This window comes from Prosopis cineraria, unplaced genomic scaffold (assembly GCF_029017545.1).
Source record: "Prosopis cineraria cultivar Desert tree isolate PC_DT_omini unplaced genomic scaffold, ASM2901754v1 PC1, whole genome shotgun sequence".
NCBI lineage: Eukaryota > Viridiplantae > Streptophyta > Magnoliopsida > Fabales > Fabaceae > Prosopis > Prosopis cineraria.
The window spans coordinates 585,592-607,778 of NW_026555332.1; the positions used below are offsets into that span (position 1 = coordinate 585,592).

The window sequence follows — 22,187 nt, forward strand, 5'->3', positions numbered from 1 at the left end:
ATTATTAATATTAATACACAAAATGAGGGACTGAAATTGTAACACCCTCAAATTTACAAACCGATTTTTTATAAATTATTAATTCAACAAATCATTTTTTTTTCATTAAACCCTTATCATACCTTTATCATGGTAGAAAAATTTCTACCATGATACATCCAAGACAATATACCACAGGTTTTAAAATATCTCAAAAAGCAATTAGAACCATGAGGGACAGACATGATCCTCATAGCATGTTATTCAAATCAGGTCATAAATTAAAAGGGACAGACATAATTCTCTTGAATATATAAATACATTTAATAAAAAGGATTAGAGTTTACATGCTCCACAAAGAAAATATGTCCTAAGTTGGCACAAGATACATTGTATAATCCAAAATAAGAGGCAACGTAAAAGATGGTGTCTCATACACCATAATTACACCTCTGGTGCTTTCTCGGTCGGACTCGCTCCTGTAAAAATATTAACCACGGGGAATGAGACTTAAAAGTCTCAGTAATCAAAAATTAATATGTAATTATGCATGCGGATGTAACTAATCATGCGATTGCTAAGTGGGCACACAAAACATTTAACCGAACAATATTTTCAAACAAACCGAACAAGTATTTAATTGCATGACTGCACCTTATATCCTTCTTTCACCATGCTCGGACGCCAAATCACCCGGCCAAAGGTGAGTTGGACTAAGCGACACGCCACTCATTGAGTCCAATGAGGGCTTACCACGTGGTAATAATTAACTGAACAGAAATTTCCATTAACACCATATATTAAAATACCCTGACAAGTCATGCATCATTCCATTATCCAAATAGGAATATATCCGAACAATAATATCTCATCATGATAAACAAAAATAAATTTTTGACCCACTTGGCAATAATTTTAAACAAGTATATATATACAATATTTATTTTCATTAATTCATAATTTTTTCAAACAATAAAACAACACATAACCATTCACAAACACACCTATCACAACACATTAATCATGGTTACCTTATGTCTTGAATAACAAGTTTCCCTTCACAACTCCTTTTTCACCACTATCTTTGTCAATATAATCTACATAATTATTTCACAATACTATATATTAATTTTACATTAAAATAAATAACTCTAATTTAAAGAGTTAGAAAGTCTTAGATCTATAATCCATATTAACACTAATTTAAGATTTATGCCTCATTTAACTTCCAAATTCTTTTTTAAAATTCTCGTACCCTAATAAACTATTTTTTTTATCCTCAAATCACTTCTAGTATCACAATTTCATCCTTCTATATTCTAAAAATTCGTCCAAAAATAAATTAAAAATTTTAGAATTATCCTGAAGCCTCAAATCACCTTTCTATAACCTCAAAAATATCTATTCATACTTAAATAAATATTTAATAATCATAGGTTTATCCCTACATCTCAGATTCCACATAAATTCAACCATATAGATCTAGATTTTAACACAAAAATTCTTAAACATGAGTTTCAACCTCAAGAAAATATTCTATAATATTTATTATATCTCTAAGAGTTTTAATCTATATTTTTAATCCATCATATTATCAGATTAACTATCCTATAGAAAAATCCTAATCAAAATATTTACTCTATCCTACAAGATAATCATATCACTAGAAAGCTAATATTATTTAGAAAATAACAATAAAATTAATTTTGTAATTAAATAAATTTTTAAATGCTAATCTAAACAGGAAAGTTAGAACATACCTGAAGAAAAAGAAAATAATCCCTCCTTGCGAGAAAACGCCGAGCAACGTGAGAGGAAGAGAGAAAAATAATATAAAAATGAGATTGTGAGTCCCAAAATTATATTAAAAAAAACTATTGGTCTGAATTTAATTATTCAAACCTTTGAGCCATAAGTTACAATTTCCTCTAAATTGCATCTTAGCCTCTCATGCTTCCTAATGTACACGCCCCCTCCTTTTTATACATGAAGGCACTTCTTCTCTTCCCTCATCTAACTAATGTGGGACTTAGAAACAACCTTCCACCCCCTTTTTTTCTGTTCCTTCTACCTTCTCTTTTTTTTTAACACACACATAAAAAAATTATTTATGTATTATATCTTAACTAAATATTGCTTATGTGGTTATAAATTTAAATTTTTAAATTCATAATTAAACACCTAACCATAATATTATTTCTAAATAACCTCAAATAATATAAATTTTTATTATTATTTTTTTTTTAAAACTTAAATTCTATAATTTTTTTACTATATAAAAATCAGGATGTTACAGAAATCGTCCAAGCATCTCGATTCACCAAAGAGACAATCTCATTATGTGTCTAGGAGGCATCTCCATAATCATCGAGCATCAATCAGCTTGGTTGACGCTTGTCTTGTCCAACCAATCTGCAAAAGCATTATCCTCTCTAAACACATGCTGACATGCTTGACCAAAATCTCCACTTCGTCATCCAACAAATGAATGCCATGTTTTAGCTTCCAATATTCAGCTTGACCCATATCAAGGAGGTCCTGCAGATGTTAACAAATGAAGACTGAATTGCTTTCCATAATGAGTTTCTTCATGTTCAGATCCTTTGTAATCTTGAGGCCATGGTAGACGCTCCTCAACTAGGCATCGAAGGGAGAGCATCTTCTGAGATCCCACTTGATGCTGGCCAACCACTTGCCGTCCTCATTTCAAAACATGCCCCCACATCCTACTTATCTGAGCTGGCCTTTCACTGTTCCATCTACTTTAAGCTTCACCCAACCATGGAGTGGACATTTCCACCTAACCTCTGTTTTCAGGAGCATACCATAAGAATCACTCATAGAAAAGCTATGATGAGCAAAACTTGCATAGCTAGTAATATGCTTAACTAACTCAAGAGGATTAGAATTAGCATTATCAAAAATATGATCATTGCCGTGCTTCCAAAGAGCCCAAATTGCAGTCCTAAAATAGTATCCCAAGGAGAAACTTCGTAATGCATTTGGTGTTTGAGATTCCAATAAAACTAGTCATATTTGTTCTAATGCCAAAATAAAGTCCAATCTTCACTAGGGAGTAGCCTCTTCCATATAGCCCGAGCAATCTTGCAATCCCTTAACACATGCAAAACATCTTCCACTTCAAAAGAACATATATTGCACACCATTGAAGAGCCAAAAATTTTATTTCGTTGTTGAGCAGTCATAGTCCTCTCGTGTAAAGCCATCCACATGAAAACTTAAATCTCCTCAGCCCCTTCCATTCCACACAATGTTCCATATCCGATCTTAAGCTCCAACTGGCACACTTTGAAGAACATTGTGCATAGAGGACACTGTAAACTGACCATTAGCTTGAAGCAACCATGTGAACCCATCATTCTCATCATCTCTCAACAGAGGAGGTTGCCCTTTAATAAGAAGAATGTCCTCCCAAGGGTAGTAATTAAATCACTTGAGATATCCATCCTACAGCCTTCATTTCCAATCACCATGTTGCTAACAGTACAGTTAGCAATTTCCTCTGGAATCATGCTAGATCATCTCTCAATTTCCATTCACCACAGGTTGCTTTATTTTAGGTTTCAACTATACTTTCTACTTTGTAGAGGGTCAGAAATGGAACTTCACAAAAAATTACGAACAGATAAGCATCTAAGAACTTCAAAATAATTATCTCATCTTATATATTGGTGAACTTTACAAAATTCATTTGTCAAACTCCCAAAATATATTGCACTTTTGGCCAAAAGAAAAAACGCAACAAGTCCACCAGTTCTATTCAACTGAACTTTCAGTGGTCAGCCACTTAATTATTATTGCTCCGTTCCTTATTATAGATAGCCTTCTATAAAGATTATTTGGTTTTTTATATAAGACATTTAGTGGAGTATTAATTGCATTTGTTTCAATATTACATTTATTTAAATTCATTAATTATAAGAAAGAATATAATGCAAATTTAAATTTTTTTCATTTAAATATGGATAAATTGAATGTTTATTTTTTTCAAATAAAATTAATGACTTAAATAATTTTTATTGGTTTCAACAAGCTTGTTAAAATTCTTTATAATTGGGACTGAAGAGAGTATATCTTTAGCACTAAATTTATTTATTCAATATTTTAAAATTCACTACATTCTACCCAAAAAATTATGATACTGATACCAACAGTAGCAAGGGTTCAGTAGAGTTTAGAAATTAGTCCCATACACTTGTTTGTATTTGTAATCATACTTCTGCAAGATAAATAAATAATCAGTTTAAAGATTTTATTTGGGCTATTTCTTCTCTCAATGATTAAAAAGGCCACGTTTTTTTTTCAAATATTAATAGCATGAGAGCAAAATTAGTATTTAAAAGAACTAAAAGCGGATTCCTTTCTTGTATTATAATTTATTTCTCATAATATAACATAAAGAGATCAACGTGAAAGTAGGAAATAGAGGGGAAATGTGGTAATAAAGATTCCAAATGTCATTGTCCCCAGAGGTGAAAATTAGCAGAGAAAGATTCAACGCGTGTGGAAATTTTTCAAAAAAGGGGAAAAGAAAAATTCGATTCCTTTCCCTTTGCTTTCCTCTCATGATAGATCAACTGGCTTCAAAATTAACGTTACAAATGAAAACTGTCACACTCTCTGGTCCCGTTTTATACTTTTTTTTTTTTTATTGTTCATATGTGTTTTCTTATAAAAAATAATTTTGTTCAAAACACAGACGATATGGGCATGTTTTCCATCAAAAATTTAAATATTAGTTTATTATGTTGTGAATGATTAACTTTTTTTATTAGACTCAACTCTTGTTAACGTTAATGATTCCTCTATTGTATATTGTAGATATCACACATGCAGTTTTGTTGTTGGATACCTACATAAAACGCATGAACAAATCAACTTAAGTTGTTGTATCGTGCTTCTAGGTACCCTCTTAACCCGTTCCATTTTCTTAAAAAATATCCAGCATGTGCATGTTCTTAATTACTGACACCTAATTAAATGATATATAATTGACGTTTGAATATATGTCCTGCAAGGATTTAATTTTCTTATTATATGGAAGAAGACTATGTGTGAAAGAATAAATAATTAAATATACGTAAAAAGGGGACGCGCAAATTGGAATAATAACGAGTTTCAAAAAAAGAAGAAGAATATTATAGTGTGGGAAAATTAAAGCAGTGGGAAAGAGGAGTTGGTGACATGTCACAATACGTAATGGATGCTTCTTCTTCTTCTTATTCATCTTTCAGCCTCAATAATTGTTACAGAATATGTGTGTTTTTGCTTTCCATTTTAACCAAACATATCAACAGTATAATTTTGCATTCTCAATATATTCTTTAGCAAACTCTTTCACGGTTTCACCTCTTGAATTGACCCCTTTAATTTATTATTTAACTATTGATCCTTTTGTTGGTTATTCATGATTTTAACCTAAGAAAGATCATACTTGCGCGAGCGAGTGTCTTTTACGGATGGATGAACGAAGGAACTGACTGTAGTACATAATCTATCATTTGTCCAACGTTACCTCAACCTTATCTTCTTGCACTTCATTTTTGTTTATATATCTTAGCTTTGTGCGATTTTATAAACACAAACCATAATATTGAAAACCATGTTAACTTGATCGGTTAAATTATTAAATCGTTGAATTAATATCTTGACTGGTGTAATAAATTAAATGCTTTGATCATGACTGATACCTAATCATGATTTAATTATAGTTTTAATTATTAACTCTTGAATTAATGCCATAACTAATTTAATAATTAATATGAATTCAGTGCTTTAACATATAGATAACCTTATTTGTGAATTAATGGTGATTTCCCAGCCACCTTCTTTTGGCAATTTACTCCCATAATGTTTCCCTCCGATTTATATTTATCTTGTACTATGTACTTCTCTCCTTTTGGTAAAAAAGTACAACTTCTGGTGTTTCACCCTCAAACTATACTGTGTTTTCCTCCCTCATTCATTTGGTACGTTTTAGGTTAGGTGGTCATATTTAGTAAGCATTAAAACTAGGAAAATTGGCTATGAAGGACCGCTTGAAAAAGTTTATATTAATTAAAGATTAATTATTGTTAAAATTTGAATAAAAAAAGCTTGAATGAATTGTTATTAATTTAAAATAAAATATTATTAAAATCTAAATGAATACTTGTTAATAAAAAAACTAATTCGAATCGACAAGCATTCATTCAAGTTTTGACAACAAATTATTTTTGACTGATATAAATTTTTTTCAATAATTCTTGATTAATATTTTCTCTTACACTATGCACCTTTTTCTTTGTTCTTCCGTGTTTTGAATTCATTTATCAATTATTTGGTATGTTCAAATTAAATAAACCAATTAATTGAAAAGAAATAAAAAAGATCACTACATTTTAACTTGATATTCCATTGTGTAATTCTTGGAAGTTTTGTTTCTCATTTCTTCAATCATGTTCTATTATCTAATGGTTTTAACTCCTCAATTTGATTTTCTAATGCAAAAAAATTATGAGAGAAAATTGGTGAAAAGAACCTTGTTGGAAGGAAGATTGATCCCAAGAAATAAATGCACTTCAAGGACTAAAGCTAATATTTAATTTATTAAACAATATGAACAAATGATCAAAATATCCCTCAGTTTAAACTAATAAAATTGAAACACATGCATCTTAAGCCAAAGACATTACACCCAAGTTAAAAGCCTTACACCCCAAATTAAAAGTTTTGTACTCAAGATAATTAAAAGACTTAAGATGTAAGGCTTCTGGCTTGGGGTGTAAAGTCTCTGGCGTGGGTGCAAGGCTTCTGGTTGGATGGCAAGCCTTGTGGATTGAGGTGCAAGTCTTCTGGTTGGGAGTGCACGTGTTGAACCGCCAGTCTTTGTTTTTTGTTTTTTTATCAATTTTGTTGGTTTAAATAAAAAAAATATTTTGATCATTTGTTCATATTGCTTAATGAATAAAATATTAGCCTTAATTTTTGAATTGTATTTGGTCTTTGGAATTGTTTTTCTTTTCAACAAGATCCTTTTTACCAATTTTTCTCAAAATTTTAAGGGATTAAATTTTAAAAATTACATTGCAAAAAACTAAATTGAAAAGTCAATCTAAAATCATATTTGTGGATCCGTTGGAAGCCCATTTAATAACGGGTTGGGAAACTCCGTAGACAATGGTGGCAAAAATTGGGCCTCTTGGTGCTAATATGGCCCAAATAATCAATATATGAAATTGCCGAAATTCATAGTTCTGAGCGCAAAGAGGAGATTCCAGATGAAGAGATGCTTTGGCGGGCGAAACAGTTGTGGAAAACCTTCATAGGCTCGGCGGAACCGGGATTTCGATTTTTCTTTGAGCAATTACGAGTGGATGGGTCAGAGTCTCAGGGACCAAGTTCGGAAGTAGAAGTAACATCGAAACCCTGATATTACCATGTCGCAAATGCTTGTTGCTGTGATTCTTTCTGTTTGCCAGGTTTCCATACGATTGTTTACTAATTTGGTTAATTGGATTTCTCCTTTTTCTTGAATAACAAAGACCATGAACATCAACATGGAATGGTTCTTGCTCTATAAGACTGATTTAAGCAATGGTTTTCTTTAATAGCCCTGGAACTTGTACAAAGTGAAGATTAATGGATTCCTCTTGTGATTTTGACTAAACTTTGAACAAGAGAATCGTTATTCAAGCTAAATAATTAAAGGAGAAAAAATAATTGACAGAAGTAATTATCATGCAGCATTGTCCAATGGGTCATGCGAACACTTCAGGGAGCTGTATTTAGGGGATATTGAATTAGACAGCTCCTTCATTAAAATGGAAAATTTTCGGATGCGGCATGTGCTGTGTGTATACGTGAACCTAGTATGAATTTGTTCAAGACTTGAAGATCATTTTCAGATATTGAATGCATGCCTAAAGCTTTTCATTAGTAGTAAGAGCATCTATCCCAAATTTGGAAACACATTAAGCACGGTAATAATCATACCCATTAATGCAGCAAAAGGTTGAACCTAGTCAAGATTAAGCTTAAAAACTTTAGAAAGTCGGTGTCATCAGATGTGTGGGCATCATTACATGGTGGAAACTATTTTCTCTTGTGAAAATGACGTTTTTGCTAAAGGCATGGTGTTATGATGAGCTATGACAATTAACAAACTTGCATGCCTGCTAAAAACGTCTCCGAAAGAGAGGGGTGATTTGCTTTTCTTTCACATGATATTCAATGAATTCATGACTCACCTAAGCTATGCTTCCTACCTTATTGACCCTGGTGTATGAAGCTTAAATTCATTTATTTCTCTTAATTGATGCATTTTTTTTCTCTGGTATGATAAAGTGACGATTCTTCAGTAGTTTGGTTGCCTTCCTGCTAAAGTGAACACTTTATGATTTGATATTAATTAATTCCACTAATCCTGAAATAATGTTCCAAAGCATCAAATTTCCCTTGCCAGAACAGATCATGTACGATTAAAGTACTCGAAAGAATTTACTGAACATAGTTTTCAAATGCTCACTCTTATCTATTGCAATATTGATTTCAAATCTCCCACTCCTTTCATATTAGTAATTTGTGATATTGATTCATCAATATTGCTGTGATGTTATTTTCAACTGGCAGTATCCGCTTAATGTTGCTGAATGTGGCTTGTGATACTTGTTGAACCCTGAACACAGCCCATGTGAAAAAACTAATTTGGTGGGAAGAGTCATCCCAAAATCCAGTGAAACTCGGGATTTTTCTGGCGTATGCTGAAATAACTCGAGATCATTGCCAATGGCTTGACGTAAAGGTAAAAGGCAAGTGAGATTGTGCGTGATATTTATTAAGTGGTTTTTGTCGTTGATTTTGATATCTTTCTGTAATTGATCACGTGGGAGTCGTCTGTGTTTGCAAGCGTAATGGGCACAATTAATGGGATCATTTAGACTATGTTGGACCATTGCGATGCCTAGAGCTGGCAGAGATCAAAGATTATTTAAGGAGGTGTCCCCACTGTCCTCCCTAGCCATTGCGGGTCTTGGATCCACGAAAAATTTGCAGTGCACACACCCACACCCACACACACGTCAGCCCTTTCTCATCACCAAACCTTGCTTTTGTCCTTCCATGCTCCAAATCATTCAAAATGCCCTTCTGCAACCTCAGAGCCCCACCGCAATAAATTTCTCTTGTTCCCCTCAGATTACCATCATGCCCTCCCACTTTAAATGTTATCAAAGTGTTCAGTGAAATCCCTTAACTGGAGTGACCACTCTATTCGTCCACCTTTTTTCAGCAGCCCAAGTTACTGATCTGAGTAACTAATGACTGCGGAGCGATCATCATCTTTTAAGTTTCCCTGTTTGGTTTATCTTGGTGATCTTCTTTTCTGTCTCTCTAATTGTACTGCATGTAATTAAATGAATTGCAGGAAAATACAGCCTTACTTGATCCGGGACAGTGCACTTTGAATCATTTGTGCTTTATTACAATATCAACTACATCATCAAAAGCTTAAGACTTCGTAACTAAGCTTTTTGACTCTATCCGGTATCTCATCCTAATGTTAGATTAGATGGTGTTCTTTCATTTAGATGCTTTGGAATGGGACCGCCTTTATGTGACATTATTGGACAATGGAGATAAATAAATGATGCAGTTAAAGATATTATGATGATTGATATGCCTTAACCTTTCAGTCAGCAAATTTTGAGGCCTTCACTAAGTAATGCAAGGACCTAAATGTAATCATGCTCCATCTCCTTCATCCCTGGTGTGATGGAACCGGTTGATTTCCCTTCACTAGGCTGGCATCGAGACCCGCTCTTCTCGTAGTGATTTCACCAACTGGTGCTGAGAACAGGGCTGTGTTGAGGAAGGCTGACAAGAAATTATGTGATAATTTTTCCTGTTTGGGTGAAGTTTCGGAAATTGGATTGTTTATTGTTGATCATATATTTGGAGATAGAATGATATAGAGTAAGAGTGTATATGAAGACTTACCTTTTCTCCTTACATTAATTCTTGTGGGCAACAAATTTGTGACTACAGAAGTTCTGGATTTGAATTTTTGGGAAGGAAAGGCATATTCGATAACCTTTAATTTCTTTATCTAACAAGAGCCGTTTAAGCCATTGTAGCACTCACGATAGAAGTTCCTCCTCTGGTGTCTGTTCTTTCTATTTCCCCTTTAGAAAAAGATCCTAACATTTAAGCGTGTCAAATGAAGTCTTTCTCAGTATCTTATACTTTTCAAGACCAATTAGCCTGTGCTTTGAGATGATTTGACATTCTAGCTGACATCATCTCTTGATCTAATTAGCTTTGACATTTAACTTGATTCACCCACTCTTTGCCTACAATGTTACATACAAATAGCAGCCACGATGCCAGGCCTGGAAATGATTTCTGTTCTCTTATTTGATCGTAGCGGAGGTCCGGTGGATCAATCTTGTGGTTGGTAGAAATATTAGATTGCTTGGAAGGCTAAGTTAGGCTTAGGATTCAGCGGTCAAAAGTTTCAGTTAACTTTTCGGTCAAAGCTTGCAGGGAACATGCAAACTAAACTTGAGGTGAAAAGCTTAGATGCAGTAAGAAATAGCTTTATACGATTTACACCTTTGAAGCGCCAAATAAATGAATCTAAGTTAGGCTTCTCTTAAAGTGAATCCTAGTTTTAGTTTGCTTCACGTCACCGTTCTTCGCTATAAAAATAACCCACAAAAGTGTTCCTACTTGTTGTAAAAGAGAAGTTCAATGCTTGTGATGAGTGAATAGGAAACTCCGATGGACCCATGCGATGATAAAAATTAAAACCGGACCTAGCTTTGCCATAAATGGTTGGTGACGTATCAATTGAATTAAAGGCTATAACTTGGTAGCTCAGTTCAGCATTGGTACCACCATATATATATTTTCATTTCTTCTTCTTTTAATATTTTTATCAAAATCATTGTAGAGTACCAGAGCATATGCTACAGAAAATTGAGCTGGAAGTTAAGGGTACTTCGGTAATTACGGACCACCCACATATACACTGTCAAAATAATTCCGCATCTGTCTATACCTCTAATTATTGTATGGAATCCCGAATCGGTTCAGCTCTTGAACCGGTGACCTTTTTTTTTTTTTTTTTTCAGTTTGGGTTTTCACCTAAATCGGAGGACAGTCATTAACCCGGTATGACTTAGTTGACCCAAAGTCAACCCAAGATAACTTGGATAACCTGATAGCCGGGTTGTTAGGTCAGTCGGATTACTTTTTAATTTTTTTTTTGTTTTCTTTGAAATTATAAAAACTAAATAAAAAGTAAAAAAGATTAAATTATATTTACTGTCTGCAGTCTAAACTTGAATAGAGGGCCTTAATTGTAAGTTCAAATTTAAAAGATTTAGTATTCTTTTAAGTTAATTGTGCCTTATTTGTTTTAATTTTTCATTATTTGTTGTTGTTCATTTATTTGATTATTGTTTAGCATTTATGAATTATGACCTTCATTGTTGATGATTTTAGTGTTAGTGATGATTAGTTTTGGTTTTTTTAATGATTGAAGGGTTGTAAATTGTAATTGTAAGAATGAATATTTAGAAAGTTGTATTTTATTATTGTTAGACTTTTGGGTGGTTGTAATTCTATAATTATTATTGTATTTGTATTTATAGTAGAGATTAATCTTGAATTTGGTTGAATATTTTCATGATTGATGTCTTTTTATTTAAATTATATTATTTTAATCATGATTAGTTTACTTTTCGAGTTGACCCTCGTTAAACTACTAACCCATAATTCGTTAGTTTGACTTGATGGGTTCGGTTTTCAATACCTTGCCTCTAACCTTTCTTTTCTCCTCTGCCCGGCCATCTTGTCCTTTACGAGTCCAAGTCCTTCTCTTTCCACAGTCTCTCTCGTGCTATAAAAAGATGAAGAGAAGCTACTACAATCTTTAGTGTGTCCACTTTTAAGAATGGGTCGATCACCATGCTGTGACAAGGTTGGCTTGAAGAAAGGACCGTGGACTCCCGAGGAAGATCAGAAACTCTTGGCTTATATTGAAGAACATGGCCATGGAAGCTGGCGAGCCTTGCCAGCAAAAGCAGGTAAACTTTGATTTTGTGCTGATTTATTTTTGGTCATACATTATAGTAAAATGTTTGATGCTTGGAGTGTAGTTTAAGGTTGTAAATTAACTTGAAACTCCTGCCATCTCGTACTATATTAGGCCTTCAGAGGTGTGGCAAGAGCTGCAGACTGAGATGGACCAATTATCTTAGGCCTGATATTAAAAGAGGAAAGTTCAGTTTACAAGAAGAGCAAACCATCATCCAACTTCATGCTCTCCTAGGAAACAGGTCTTGTAACCTTAACCCTTACGAAGTTATCCATCTGTATGTCTAGTAGGTGATGTATTTTCACTCTTCTTCCCTGAGTAATTCGCTCCGATCTTCAGGTTTCTCTATCCATAGTTTTTCTTATCATTCTGTTTCTCAATAAACTGATTCCAGATATAAGTTAAATTCATCAAGTTTTTCCCCCTTTGGATCGTCCCTTAAATTATCGTTGATGAACATTGGTTTATATTCCTTTTGAATCTCTTTCTACTGTTTGACAGATGAACATTGGTTTATATTCCTATTCTTTGTTGATACTGGTAAAATATACTTCTGACTTTCAAACTGGACGCTAAAATTTCTGCGTTTTCTCGACTTCTTTGTTGTGCAGTATAGCAATGTCGCATTGGTCTCGCAATTTCTCCAATTACCCACATCTCCAATCCCCAATAATTTGAGATCAAGTTTGCTTTCTGCCATATCCATAAATTTACTCTCTGACACCCAACAAGTTTGTTTGAGACTGTTTTAAATGCGAAAACGAATGCATGTGATTCTTTAATGTTCTTAATTGACATGTCACACAACTTTTATTCCTCCTCTGGCATTTTACACGTCAGACAAAATGACAAAAAAAAAAATTTCTAGTAATTAAAAATCAAATCAGACTAATGAGCTCGACCAAAAAATTGGTAAATGGGTGCTTGCTCTGCAAAGTTTGATAACTCATTGACTGAACTGATAATTCGAACATGGTTTGAATTGGTTTATTTTGAGTAATGTACAAGTAACTTCCCTAACCTTTAAAATTTGACATATAATCTCTTAAAATTGCAAATTCGTGTAAATAACTTCTGTCATCAATCAATCTATTATTTAACTTAAAAAAAAATGATATGTCATTGGCAATATACCTCCCGGTCATTTTATATAGATAACCTCTTAAAGTTTAAATCATAGGTAGATGAACCTCAGTCATGTAATAATTTGTTATGGATACAGCAAACAAATTAACAGTAGGTTAGTTATATAAAGATAGAAGTTTAGGAGGTCTTATAATCAAATTTATAAGAATAGAGTGATTATCTACTCATAAAGTCCAACGGAGCAATATAAATAACATTTAGCCCATTTTTGATTTCCATCGGTTCTTTCATAATATCAAATTAATAATATTAGTTCAAAATCAAATCTAATTTTAAGAACTTTAGTAGTAGTACGGAGTTGACTGATTCCAGGTTTTGCTTTGGTTTTTGTTGTGGGTGTCCTTCGTGCCTTGTTCCAGGTGGTCGGCTATAGCCACGCACTTGCCAAAGAGAACAGATAATGAGATCAAGAATTACTGGAACACGCATCTGAAGAAAAGATTAGCCAAAATGGGAATCGACCCGGTGACTCACAAGCCCAAGAACGATGCCCTTGTCTCAAGCGACGGCAGCCAATCCAAGACTGCCGCCACCCTTAGCCACATGGCTCAATGGGAGAGCGCTAGACTTGAAGCTGAAGCAAGGCTGGCCAGGGAATCCAAACTACGTTCATCGCTATCATTTACATCTTCATCCTCTGCCTCAACTACTGCTCTTCCAGCTCTCAAGCCTTGGAACAGCGGTCGTGACCTTGAATCTCCCAAGTCTACTCTAACTCTCTCCGAGAACAACCCACCTACTATGCCTATCATTGAGTTTGTGGGTACTTCTGGTTCTTGTGAGGCGGCAGGAGTGGTGAAAGACGAGGGTGATCAGCGAGAGTGGAATCATAGTAATGGTATGGAGAATTCAATGTCTTATACGTCCAGCCTGCATCATGAGTTGACAATTTCCAATATGGAAGCCACATGGACCTCCCAAGAGCCTCTTCTAAGGATTGGTACTGGTAGAGATGCTGTTGCTGAGGACCAGGGATTCACCAATCTGTTGCTTAATACAAACTCCGACGACCGGAGCTTGTCGGAGGAGGGCGGAGGAGAGTCTGAAAATTGGGATGGTAGTGGTGGTGCCGGCAGTGGCATCTTGTGTGAAGATAATAATAACTACTGGAACAGCATTCTTAATTTAGTTAACTCTAATTCGCCTTCTCATTCCCCCATGTTCTGATTCAAAGTGTGGGAGACCCATGCATCAGAATCTTTACAGAAAAACGGTAAGCTTGCATAGTGGTTTTCGACTTTCCGTTGCTTTCAGACTTTTCTTAGGAATGCATGAGATTGTTATTGTTTGAAAGCGACCAGGGCTCTATCCAGCACACTTGTCGATTTAGTATCACCAAATGTTCATATCAATTTGTTTTGGTCCCATTTTATTTTTGTTTCTGTGTGTTCACATCAAAGTCTGGATTCCCTGAGCTTAGCGTGTGCTTCTTAAGACAAACTTAGAGTCGATCATGCGTGTATTGTATGACTTCTGCTGTGACCCGTAAGCAATTTCCAGATTCGATTTGATACTCATCTTGTCTCATAGAAGAAGTATTTATTGCAGACTTTATTGATTATTGCTGATAGTTCCACGTCATATTCTGGCATTTAAAACACTTTCAATTAGTACAGACTTGCCAATTTGGGTCTTTCTCTATACATGTTGATCATGCCACCAATAAAAGATGAACGCATTTTGTTAAATGCATATTTTCCCCTGATCATCATATTTGCAATCATAGTTGAGCTACTTCTAGTGTTGGCCTAGGAACCAAAGCTGAAAGTTGGGGGCAATAATTCTGCTTGGGAAAATTTTGATCGCTCTTGAATGAGTAATTCTTAAATTAAAAAAAAAAAAACCTAATATAGCCACAGTCCAGATAGATTTTGGGCCAATCCAATCCGAATATTTCAAATATCCTATAGGCCCACTCAATTTAGCCCTTTGTCTAAAATTGGAGTTCTAACTCCATTACTGTTTTTCTTAACCAATAAAAATATTAATGACACCTATTAACTTATCCTAATTAAGAAAAAAAATACTATAAAGCTAAGTTTCATCTAGTGGCCAACCGTGCCTCAAATAAAATTGTTTGCAATAGAAAGATACTAATAAGCAATAAAAAAGAATCCATGATTATATCATATTACTCCCTCCTATCCAAATTATAAAACATTTTTTTTTAGCTAAGTTTGGTCCAAAATAGAGCATGCTCAATATTTTTTTGAAATCATTTTTTTAAAATTTATCCTTGTATTAATTAATGTGGGTGTGAGAAATATAATTTGACTAATCACTTCTTCTCACCTTTTATAATAAGGAAAAATGACCAAAAAAAAATTCTCGTGAAATATATAAATGACAATGAGGTCATATAAAATGTCATAATTCTTCGAAAGTCCTTTAAAACCTTTTTGATATTAATAATTTTTTATAAAATAACTAAAATATCCTCAATTTAAAATAAAAATTAATATTAGTAACCACTTTAGTTTAAGTAATGACTATTTTTTCTTTTAAAAATGATTAGAATGAAAGAAGCAATTATAATTTTTCTTGTGCAAATGCGGAGAAGTTGTAATTACTTGTTCTATTTTAGTTATTTTTAGAGAAAAAAGAGTCATTGTTTAAACTAAAATAGTCATGATATTTACAACACTTAGACTTTAATGAATCAAAAATTTGCACAAAGATAGTTATAATTTCTTGTTCCATTTTAATCATTTTCAAAAGAAAAGTAATTATTGCTTAAACTAACATAGTAACTAATATTTATCTTTTTATTTTAAATTGGAAGTATTTTAATCAGTTCACCAAAAATCATTAATGTTAGACCATAAGGACTTGAGAGTAATTATGATATTTTATAAGACTTTATTGTCATTTGCATATTTTAAAAAGATTTTTCTATCATTTTTTCTAATAATAGAGGGGTTAAAGGCAAAACGAGAGAGAGGTATCACTTTTTCATAAAAGTAAATAAATAGCTTCTTCTATGGGAAAATTGCATGTAAAAACTTGACTAGAAAATTTATTGTGCTAAAGAACTTGAAATTTGTAGATCCTTTAGAAGAATAAAGATTGATAGTTAGATTACCAAAATGCCCCCACCACAATTGCGCAACGTCAACCTCACACATAGCTCATCATCTTCCTCTACCGTCGCCCCCTTGACCTCGCATATGGATCCTCCTCTTCCTTCACCATCACCTATGACCTTACACATGGCTGTTCATTTCGAGTTGCGTCTTATTCTTTCTTGCTTCCCTCTTTCCCCAGATTCTTCTTGCAACCCTATCCATAAATCCCTCCCAATCTTCCCTTTTCTTCTTGATTCATCGTTGAGAGATGATGCTAGTGGAGAAGTTGTCATCTTTTTTGTTTCCCTCAACAAATGCAGAAAGATGAGAGGTCTTGGATTGAGGAAGACTGATGAGATTGGTGCCACCGCCACCAAGTTAACATAGTGGCCGTTTTGCCTTGTCTAATTTGATCTTCATCTACTGGCCTATTTTCCCAATGCTGCCTTGTCTGGGCATCTCTCAAGTTCGTGTATTGTAGCCCAGAGCTGTATGTGAAACTCCTACTTGAGATGGATGCAAATAATTCTTCTACTGATGCAGTTGGTCTTAGTAGATTTGCTTTGCTTCTTTTTCTTGTCTTTGCAATGGCGTTTGTTTATGATGCATAACAGAGACTTTGACTACTTTTCTTTTCATTTTCTTGGATTCATTATGAACGGTGAAGAGTCATAAGGCTTTCTTGACATTGTGTCAATCTAGTAATTGGGATCTTATTTTTCAGAAGGATCCTTAAATGCAAGTTGGATTGACTCCTCGAAATTTTTTTGTCAACCTTAATAATTGTGCCAAGTTGGATGCGCACTTCTTCCTGATTTATGTTTTGGTTTTTGTTTCCTCTATGGCATTCCATTTAATTTCCTTACCATAGATTGTCGTTTGGACAATGTCTATATGTTTGACTATTAGTGTTTTTCTGCTCTTAAGCAATGCCTTGGGACATTGTATCAAGAATAATCAATATTTATTTAAATATTATGCATACAAGAATTAACGTTTTCTTCATTGACAACTTGGCGCCATTTTTGTAATAATTTCACGCTCTTTTTAGCTTTTTCTCATTGAAATCTGTGGTTCAAAAATTACCTTCTTTAATAATCCCCTTAAGAAAAATAAAACTCTCACTAAGAAATCTGTGAATGCTTGTTACTATTCTAACACTAATGAATATGACTTTTGTTTGTACAATTGGAGAAGAATTTCATAGCCTTTATTTTGTCCTTGCATCTTTTTAATGAAGTGATCACAGCAAAAGAATGACTCGTTGGAGATGTATTGAAGAATGTTATCCAATTAAAGCAAAAGAAGTTGAGCAAAAGCATTCACTTCTTCTATAGATAACACTTTGTAAGGATTAATTGTAATGTAGTTGGAATGTTTTTGCATAGAAAGCATTGTTTTTGTATAGTATTTGTTTTAGACTCAATTTTCAATCCAAAATAAAAAAAAAATGCTCCATGATATGATGTTAATATTTAGTTGCCATCCCATTAAACTATTCCAAATTTGCGTGAGTATATTTGTCATACTAAATAAATTTTTAGGATATGATATAAATTTTTCATGAAAATTAAACGATTTAGTTAGAAGCTATGGTTCCTTTTCGTGTTTTTTTTTATAATATTCATGAGTGTTTTTATAAAAAATGAGAAAATTTTTAAAATATCTATTTGTATTTTCATAAAAATTGAAGAAACAGAGGTTATGATTCTCTATGTTTTTATTTTGAGCATATCCATTTGCATTTTTATAAAAATTGAGAAAAATTTTAGGATATTTATTTGCAGTTTGTCATAAAAATTGAAGAAACAAAGATCATGGTTCCTTTTTATTTATATTTTTTTCAAAATACCCATTTGTGTTTTCATGAAAATTTTCAGGATATCTATTTATATTTTCATGAAAAATTGAAGAAATAGAGTTATGATTTCTTTTTATTTGTGTTTTTAGCAATATATATCCATTTGCACTTTCATGAAAATAGAGAAAATTTTTAAGATATCCAATTGCATTTTCATGAAAATTGAAGAAACATAGGCTATGATTTATTTTTGTTCACATGCAATAAGCTTTTGTGATATGTAAGATTTTTTTTTTTGGTCATATGCAACACTCTTGTAGATGTACATCTCTTTCATGATATGCAGTATATATGCAACCACTCTCCATTATATGCAATACTCTTCCGCATACGCGACACTCTCACAAATGTAAATTTCTTTGATTACATGCAACATTTCCTTCATTACATGCAACCACTCCCTTAAATATGCAACAATCTCCTGTCATATACAATGCTCCCTTATAGATGCAAATTTCTTTTATGATATGCAACATTTGTACCATTATATGCAACACTCTCTACTCAATGCAGATCTTTCTCATCATATGTGACACTCTTCATTCAAATGCAATACTCCATTGCAGATGCAAGTTTCTTCCACAATATGTAATGTTTTTTTTTTTTGTCATATGCAAAACATTAGGTGTAGAGAGGACCTTATGCTTTAGTGTTTAATAAATTGTCATTGAAAGACCTTGGGTGACATATTAACAATGAAAGACCTTACTTAATCTTCTCTCTGTTTTTTACCATTAAAGACGTTTAAATCATTTATCCTTTGAAATTATTGACAACGAAAGACCTATTGTCCGAAGTCCTTTTCAACAATAAATATGTTGGTCATGTCTTTTTAAGCAACTTCCCCTTCTTTTATTGGTATATGCTGAAATATGGTTAGAACCTAACAGTGCCTTATAATCAAAAGCATATTAACTAAATTTCAAAGTATCACTAAAATAAACCTTAATTAATTATGTTCTTATAAAGTTATCTTATATTTGTTTCCACAAGCGCATCTAGTATTAGCATGGATTGTTAGTATGGTGTCAAAAACTGTTGCCACATTGCATTGATTATATAATAATCACAATTATTAGTTCAAAACGACAGTTTGATGACTACCACCAAAATTTTATCTTGATATTAATGATTTAAAAGCTTGCATCTCTCTTTGATCCCATTGTTGTATTCTTCCATTTAAAACTATTAGACACTTTTAATTTTAACTAATTCACACTGTCCAATGAGTTAATTAATAACTAGAGCTAATAATATAGGCCAATCCGAATCATTATGTGTTGAAAAAAATATAAGTTGGATTGTGTTCGATTCATTTTCCTATGGATTATAAAAATCATAACCTAACACAATTTTTAAAGGACTGGCGGGTTAAATGAGCTAACCTATTAACCCATTTGTTTTTTTTCAAGAATTTTAAAAGAAAACACTTAAATCATGGTGAGTTCTATTCTTTCATGATTCATTCTATAAGCATCAAAAATATTAACACATAATGGTTATACAAAAATATATGAATTGAATTAACTAAACTAAATCTTGCCCATCAATTTATCAAAAGTCATATGCTTCAACCATTTTTTCTTTTTTTCTTTGAAAAATAATATGGGTTAAAGGGCCAATTCTAACACATCAAGTTTAACGTATATAGTTAACAAGTTATTTGGTTTGGACTAGAAAAACTCATTTTTATTTGGATCAAATTTTTCTCAACATAATGTTTATGAGTAGTTATTCAGGCCAACTCACATAATCAAACTCATATTCTCAGCTTTAGTAACATTAAAAATTTCAAATTCATTCCATATTTATTCATATTAATAAAATGTTTCAATTAGAAAACATTATTAATTACATTCTCTAATCAAAGGTATTTATAAAAAATTATTAATTGTATTTTGAAAAAACTCAAAATATCTTATATCTTTTCACATGATATTTTAATAAAAATATCTTATAATATTAAAACTGAGTACCTTAAATTTTTTTTTTCAGGGCCATGGTACTGGAAGATTAATTAGTTGAGTATAGCAACAAAAGGGTGTGATAGAAAACTAACATAACTTGATATTGCAGTAATCCGCAGAGAACATGCAACTTTCTTGGTTAAGAGAGGCTCAAGGTAGTTTGATCATCACCGTCTACCTATATTGAATAATTAAACACCTAAACACACATGAGGGGTGGAACTGTTCATGTAGTGTTAAATATACTAGTGTAATAAATACAGCTTAAAAATTTCTCTTTAGTTATCATCTTTATTAACAAATACACAGTTCTACTACCACTGTGTTAAATCTAATAACATAGGCTAATTTCTCACCATATAACAAATTGAAATTTAAATCTTTGTTAAAAAATGTACTCACATTTAATACCTGTTTATATCTTGAGGTGGATTATTGCCTCTAATAGGGATATTTATGAACAATAAAAAGAGACAAAATTATGCTAACTAAAGGGATCGGAGTTGGGTCTATAGTATAGAAGGAATTAGTCTATCATAACATGATTCAAATCTCTATTGAAAAATGTGTTTATATTTAATGCTCAGCACTATAAAAAAATTGACTTTCAACGGTGACATTTGTCATCGCTGAAAGTCAAAAAGTTGCCGCTGAAAGTTTTTAATGGCGACAAAAAGTCGCCACAATGTCGCCGCGAAAACTCTTGTCACCGATTCAATCTGTGATGATAACAAAAGTTGTCGTTAAAAGTTGAAAATTGACGGCGACATTTTGTCGCCACAAAAACCACATATCAATGGCGACTATTTTGTTGCTACTGAATGTTAAGTATCAGCGGCGACATTTGTCATTATAGAACAATTAGCAGTGACTTTTTTATCGCCACTGAAAAATAATGTTGGTTTACTTGCACACATAGCACCACCTCACTGTCCATGTGGCGCCCCACCTCATGCCACATGGTGCCATGTCACCTCCACATAGGGCCCCATCTCGCACAATGTGGTACCATGTCACTCTTTATGTGTTTCTTTCACCACATGCCACGTGTCATCATGTCACCAATTTATATTTTCATTTTGAAAGTTGTCTCTTTTAAAGTTTGAACCTATAACCTTTTCCTTTTATGTCCAATCATTTTGCCACTGAGCTGGAATGAACCTATAGTCTGTTATTGCATAATTAAATATATATATATATATATATATATACATATTATTAAACTATACAAACACACACACATATCAAATATTAAATATTATAAAATATTATTACTATTCTTAAATACTTCAGTTTAATTCTTTTAATTTATAAAATTATAAATTATATCACTTATTTTGTTTAAAGTAAACTATAAATATAATTGATACAATATCATTTGTATTATTTATTTTAATTTTTTTACTTCTTCAAGTTGTTATATTATTTATTTTAATATTCATATTTATAATTATAATATAAACAATATGTAAGAATAAATAGTAAAAATAATCAGCAGTGACTATTTTGTTGTCGCTGAATGTTATGTATCAGTGGCGACATTTGTCATCGCAAAAGCTACCAATTAGTGGTGACTTTTTTATCGCCGCTAAAAAGTAATGTTAGTATACTTGCAAACATGGCACCACGTCACCGTCCATGTGGCGCCTCACCTCACATCACATGGTGCCATGTCTCCATATAGGGCCCCACCTCGTACCACGTGGCACTATGTCACTCTCCATATGTCGCTTTCACCACATACCACGTGTGGTCATGTCAGCAATTTATATTTCCATTTTGAAAGTTGTCTCTTTCAAAGTTTGAACTCATGACCTCCTCTTTTTGTGTCCAACTATTTTGCCACTGAGCTAAAATGAACTTATAGTTTATTATTGCATAATTAAATATATATATATATATACACACACACATATTATTAAACTATACAAACACACACATATATTAAATATTAAATATTATAAAATATCATTACTGTTCTTAAATACTTCAATTTAATTCTTTTAATTTATAAAATTGCAAATTATATCACTTATTTTGTTTAAAGTAAACTATAAATATAATTGATA

At 32.6% G+C, this 22,187-nt stretch overlaps 1 protein-coding gene and 1 long non-coding RNA gene across 2 annotated transcripts; both read left to right on the forward strand.

The window, feature by feature from the left end:
* Window positions 1-7,254: 7,254 nt before the first annotated feature.
* Window positions 7,255-10,054, forward strand: LOC129309435 (uncharacterized). The gene is made up of 3 exons (XR_008592913.1): window positions 7,255-7,393; window positions 8,611-8,782; window positions 9,404-10,054. It is a non-coding gene; the product is annotated as an uncharacterized LOC129309435 (long non-coding RNA).
* Window positions 10,055-11,750: 1,696 nt separating this feature from the next.
* LOC129306726 (transcription factor MYB16-like) lies at window positions 11,751-14,858 on the forward strand. Its single transcript, XM_054947456.1, has 3 exons — window positions 11,751-12,068; window positions 12,191-12,320; window positions 13,585-14,858. The coding sequence occupies exons 1-3, from the start codon at window positions 11,936-11,938 to the stop codon at window positions 14,390-14,392; spliced, it is 1,071 nt and encodes a 356-aa protein (XP_054803431.1). The 5' UTR covers window positions 11,751-11,935; the 3' UTR covers window positions 14,393-14,858.
* Window positions 14,859-22,187: the final 7,329 nt, after the last annotated feature.

Bases quoted from the DNA above. Each gene is read 5' to 3' on its own strand.
- LOC129306726 (XM_054947456.1), top strand. From the start codon at position 11,936: ATGGGTCGATCACCATGCTGTGACAAGGTTGGCTTGAAGAAAGGACCG. The intron at 12,069-12,190 runs GTAAACTTTGAT...GTACTATATTAG, and splicing joins AGCCTTGCCAGCAAAAGCAG to GCCTTCAGAGGTGTGGCAAG. The intron at 12,321-13,584 runs GTCTTGTAACCT...GCCTTGTTCCAG, and splicing joins CATGCTCTCCTAGGAAACAG to GTGGTCGGCTATAGCCACGC.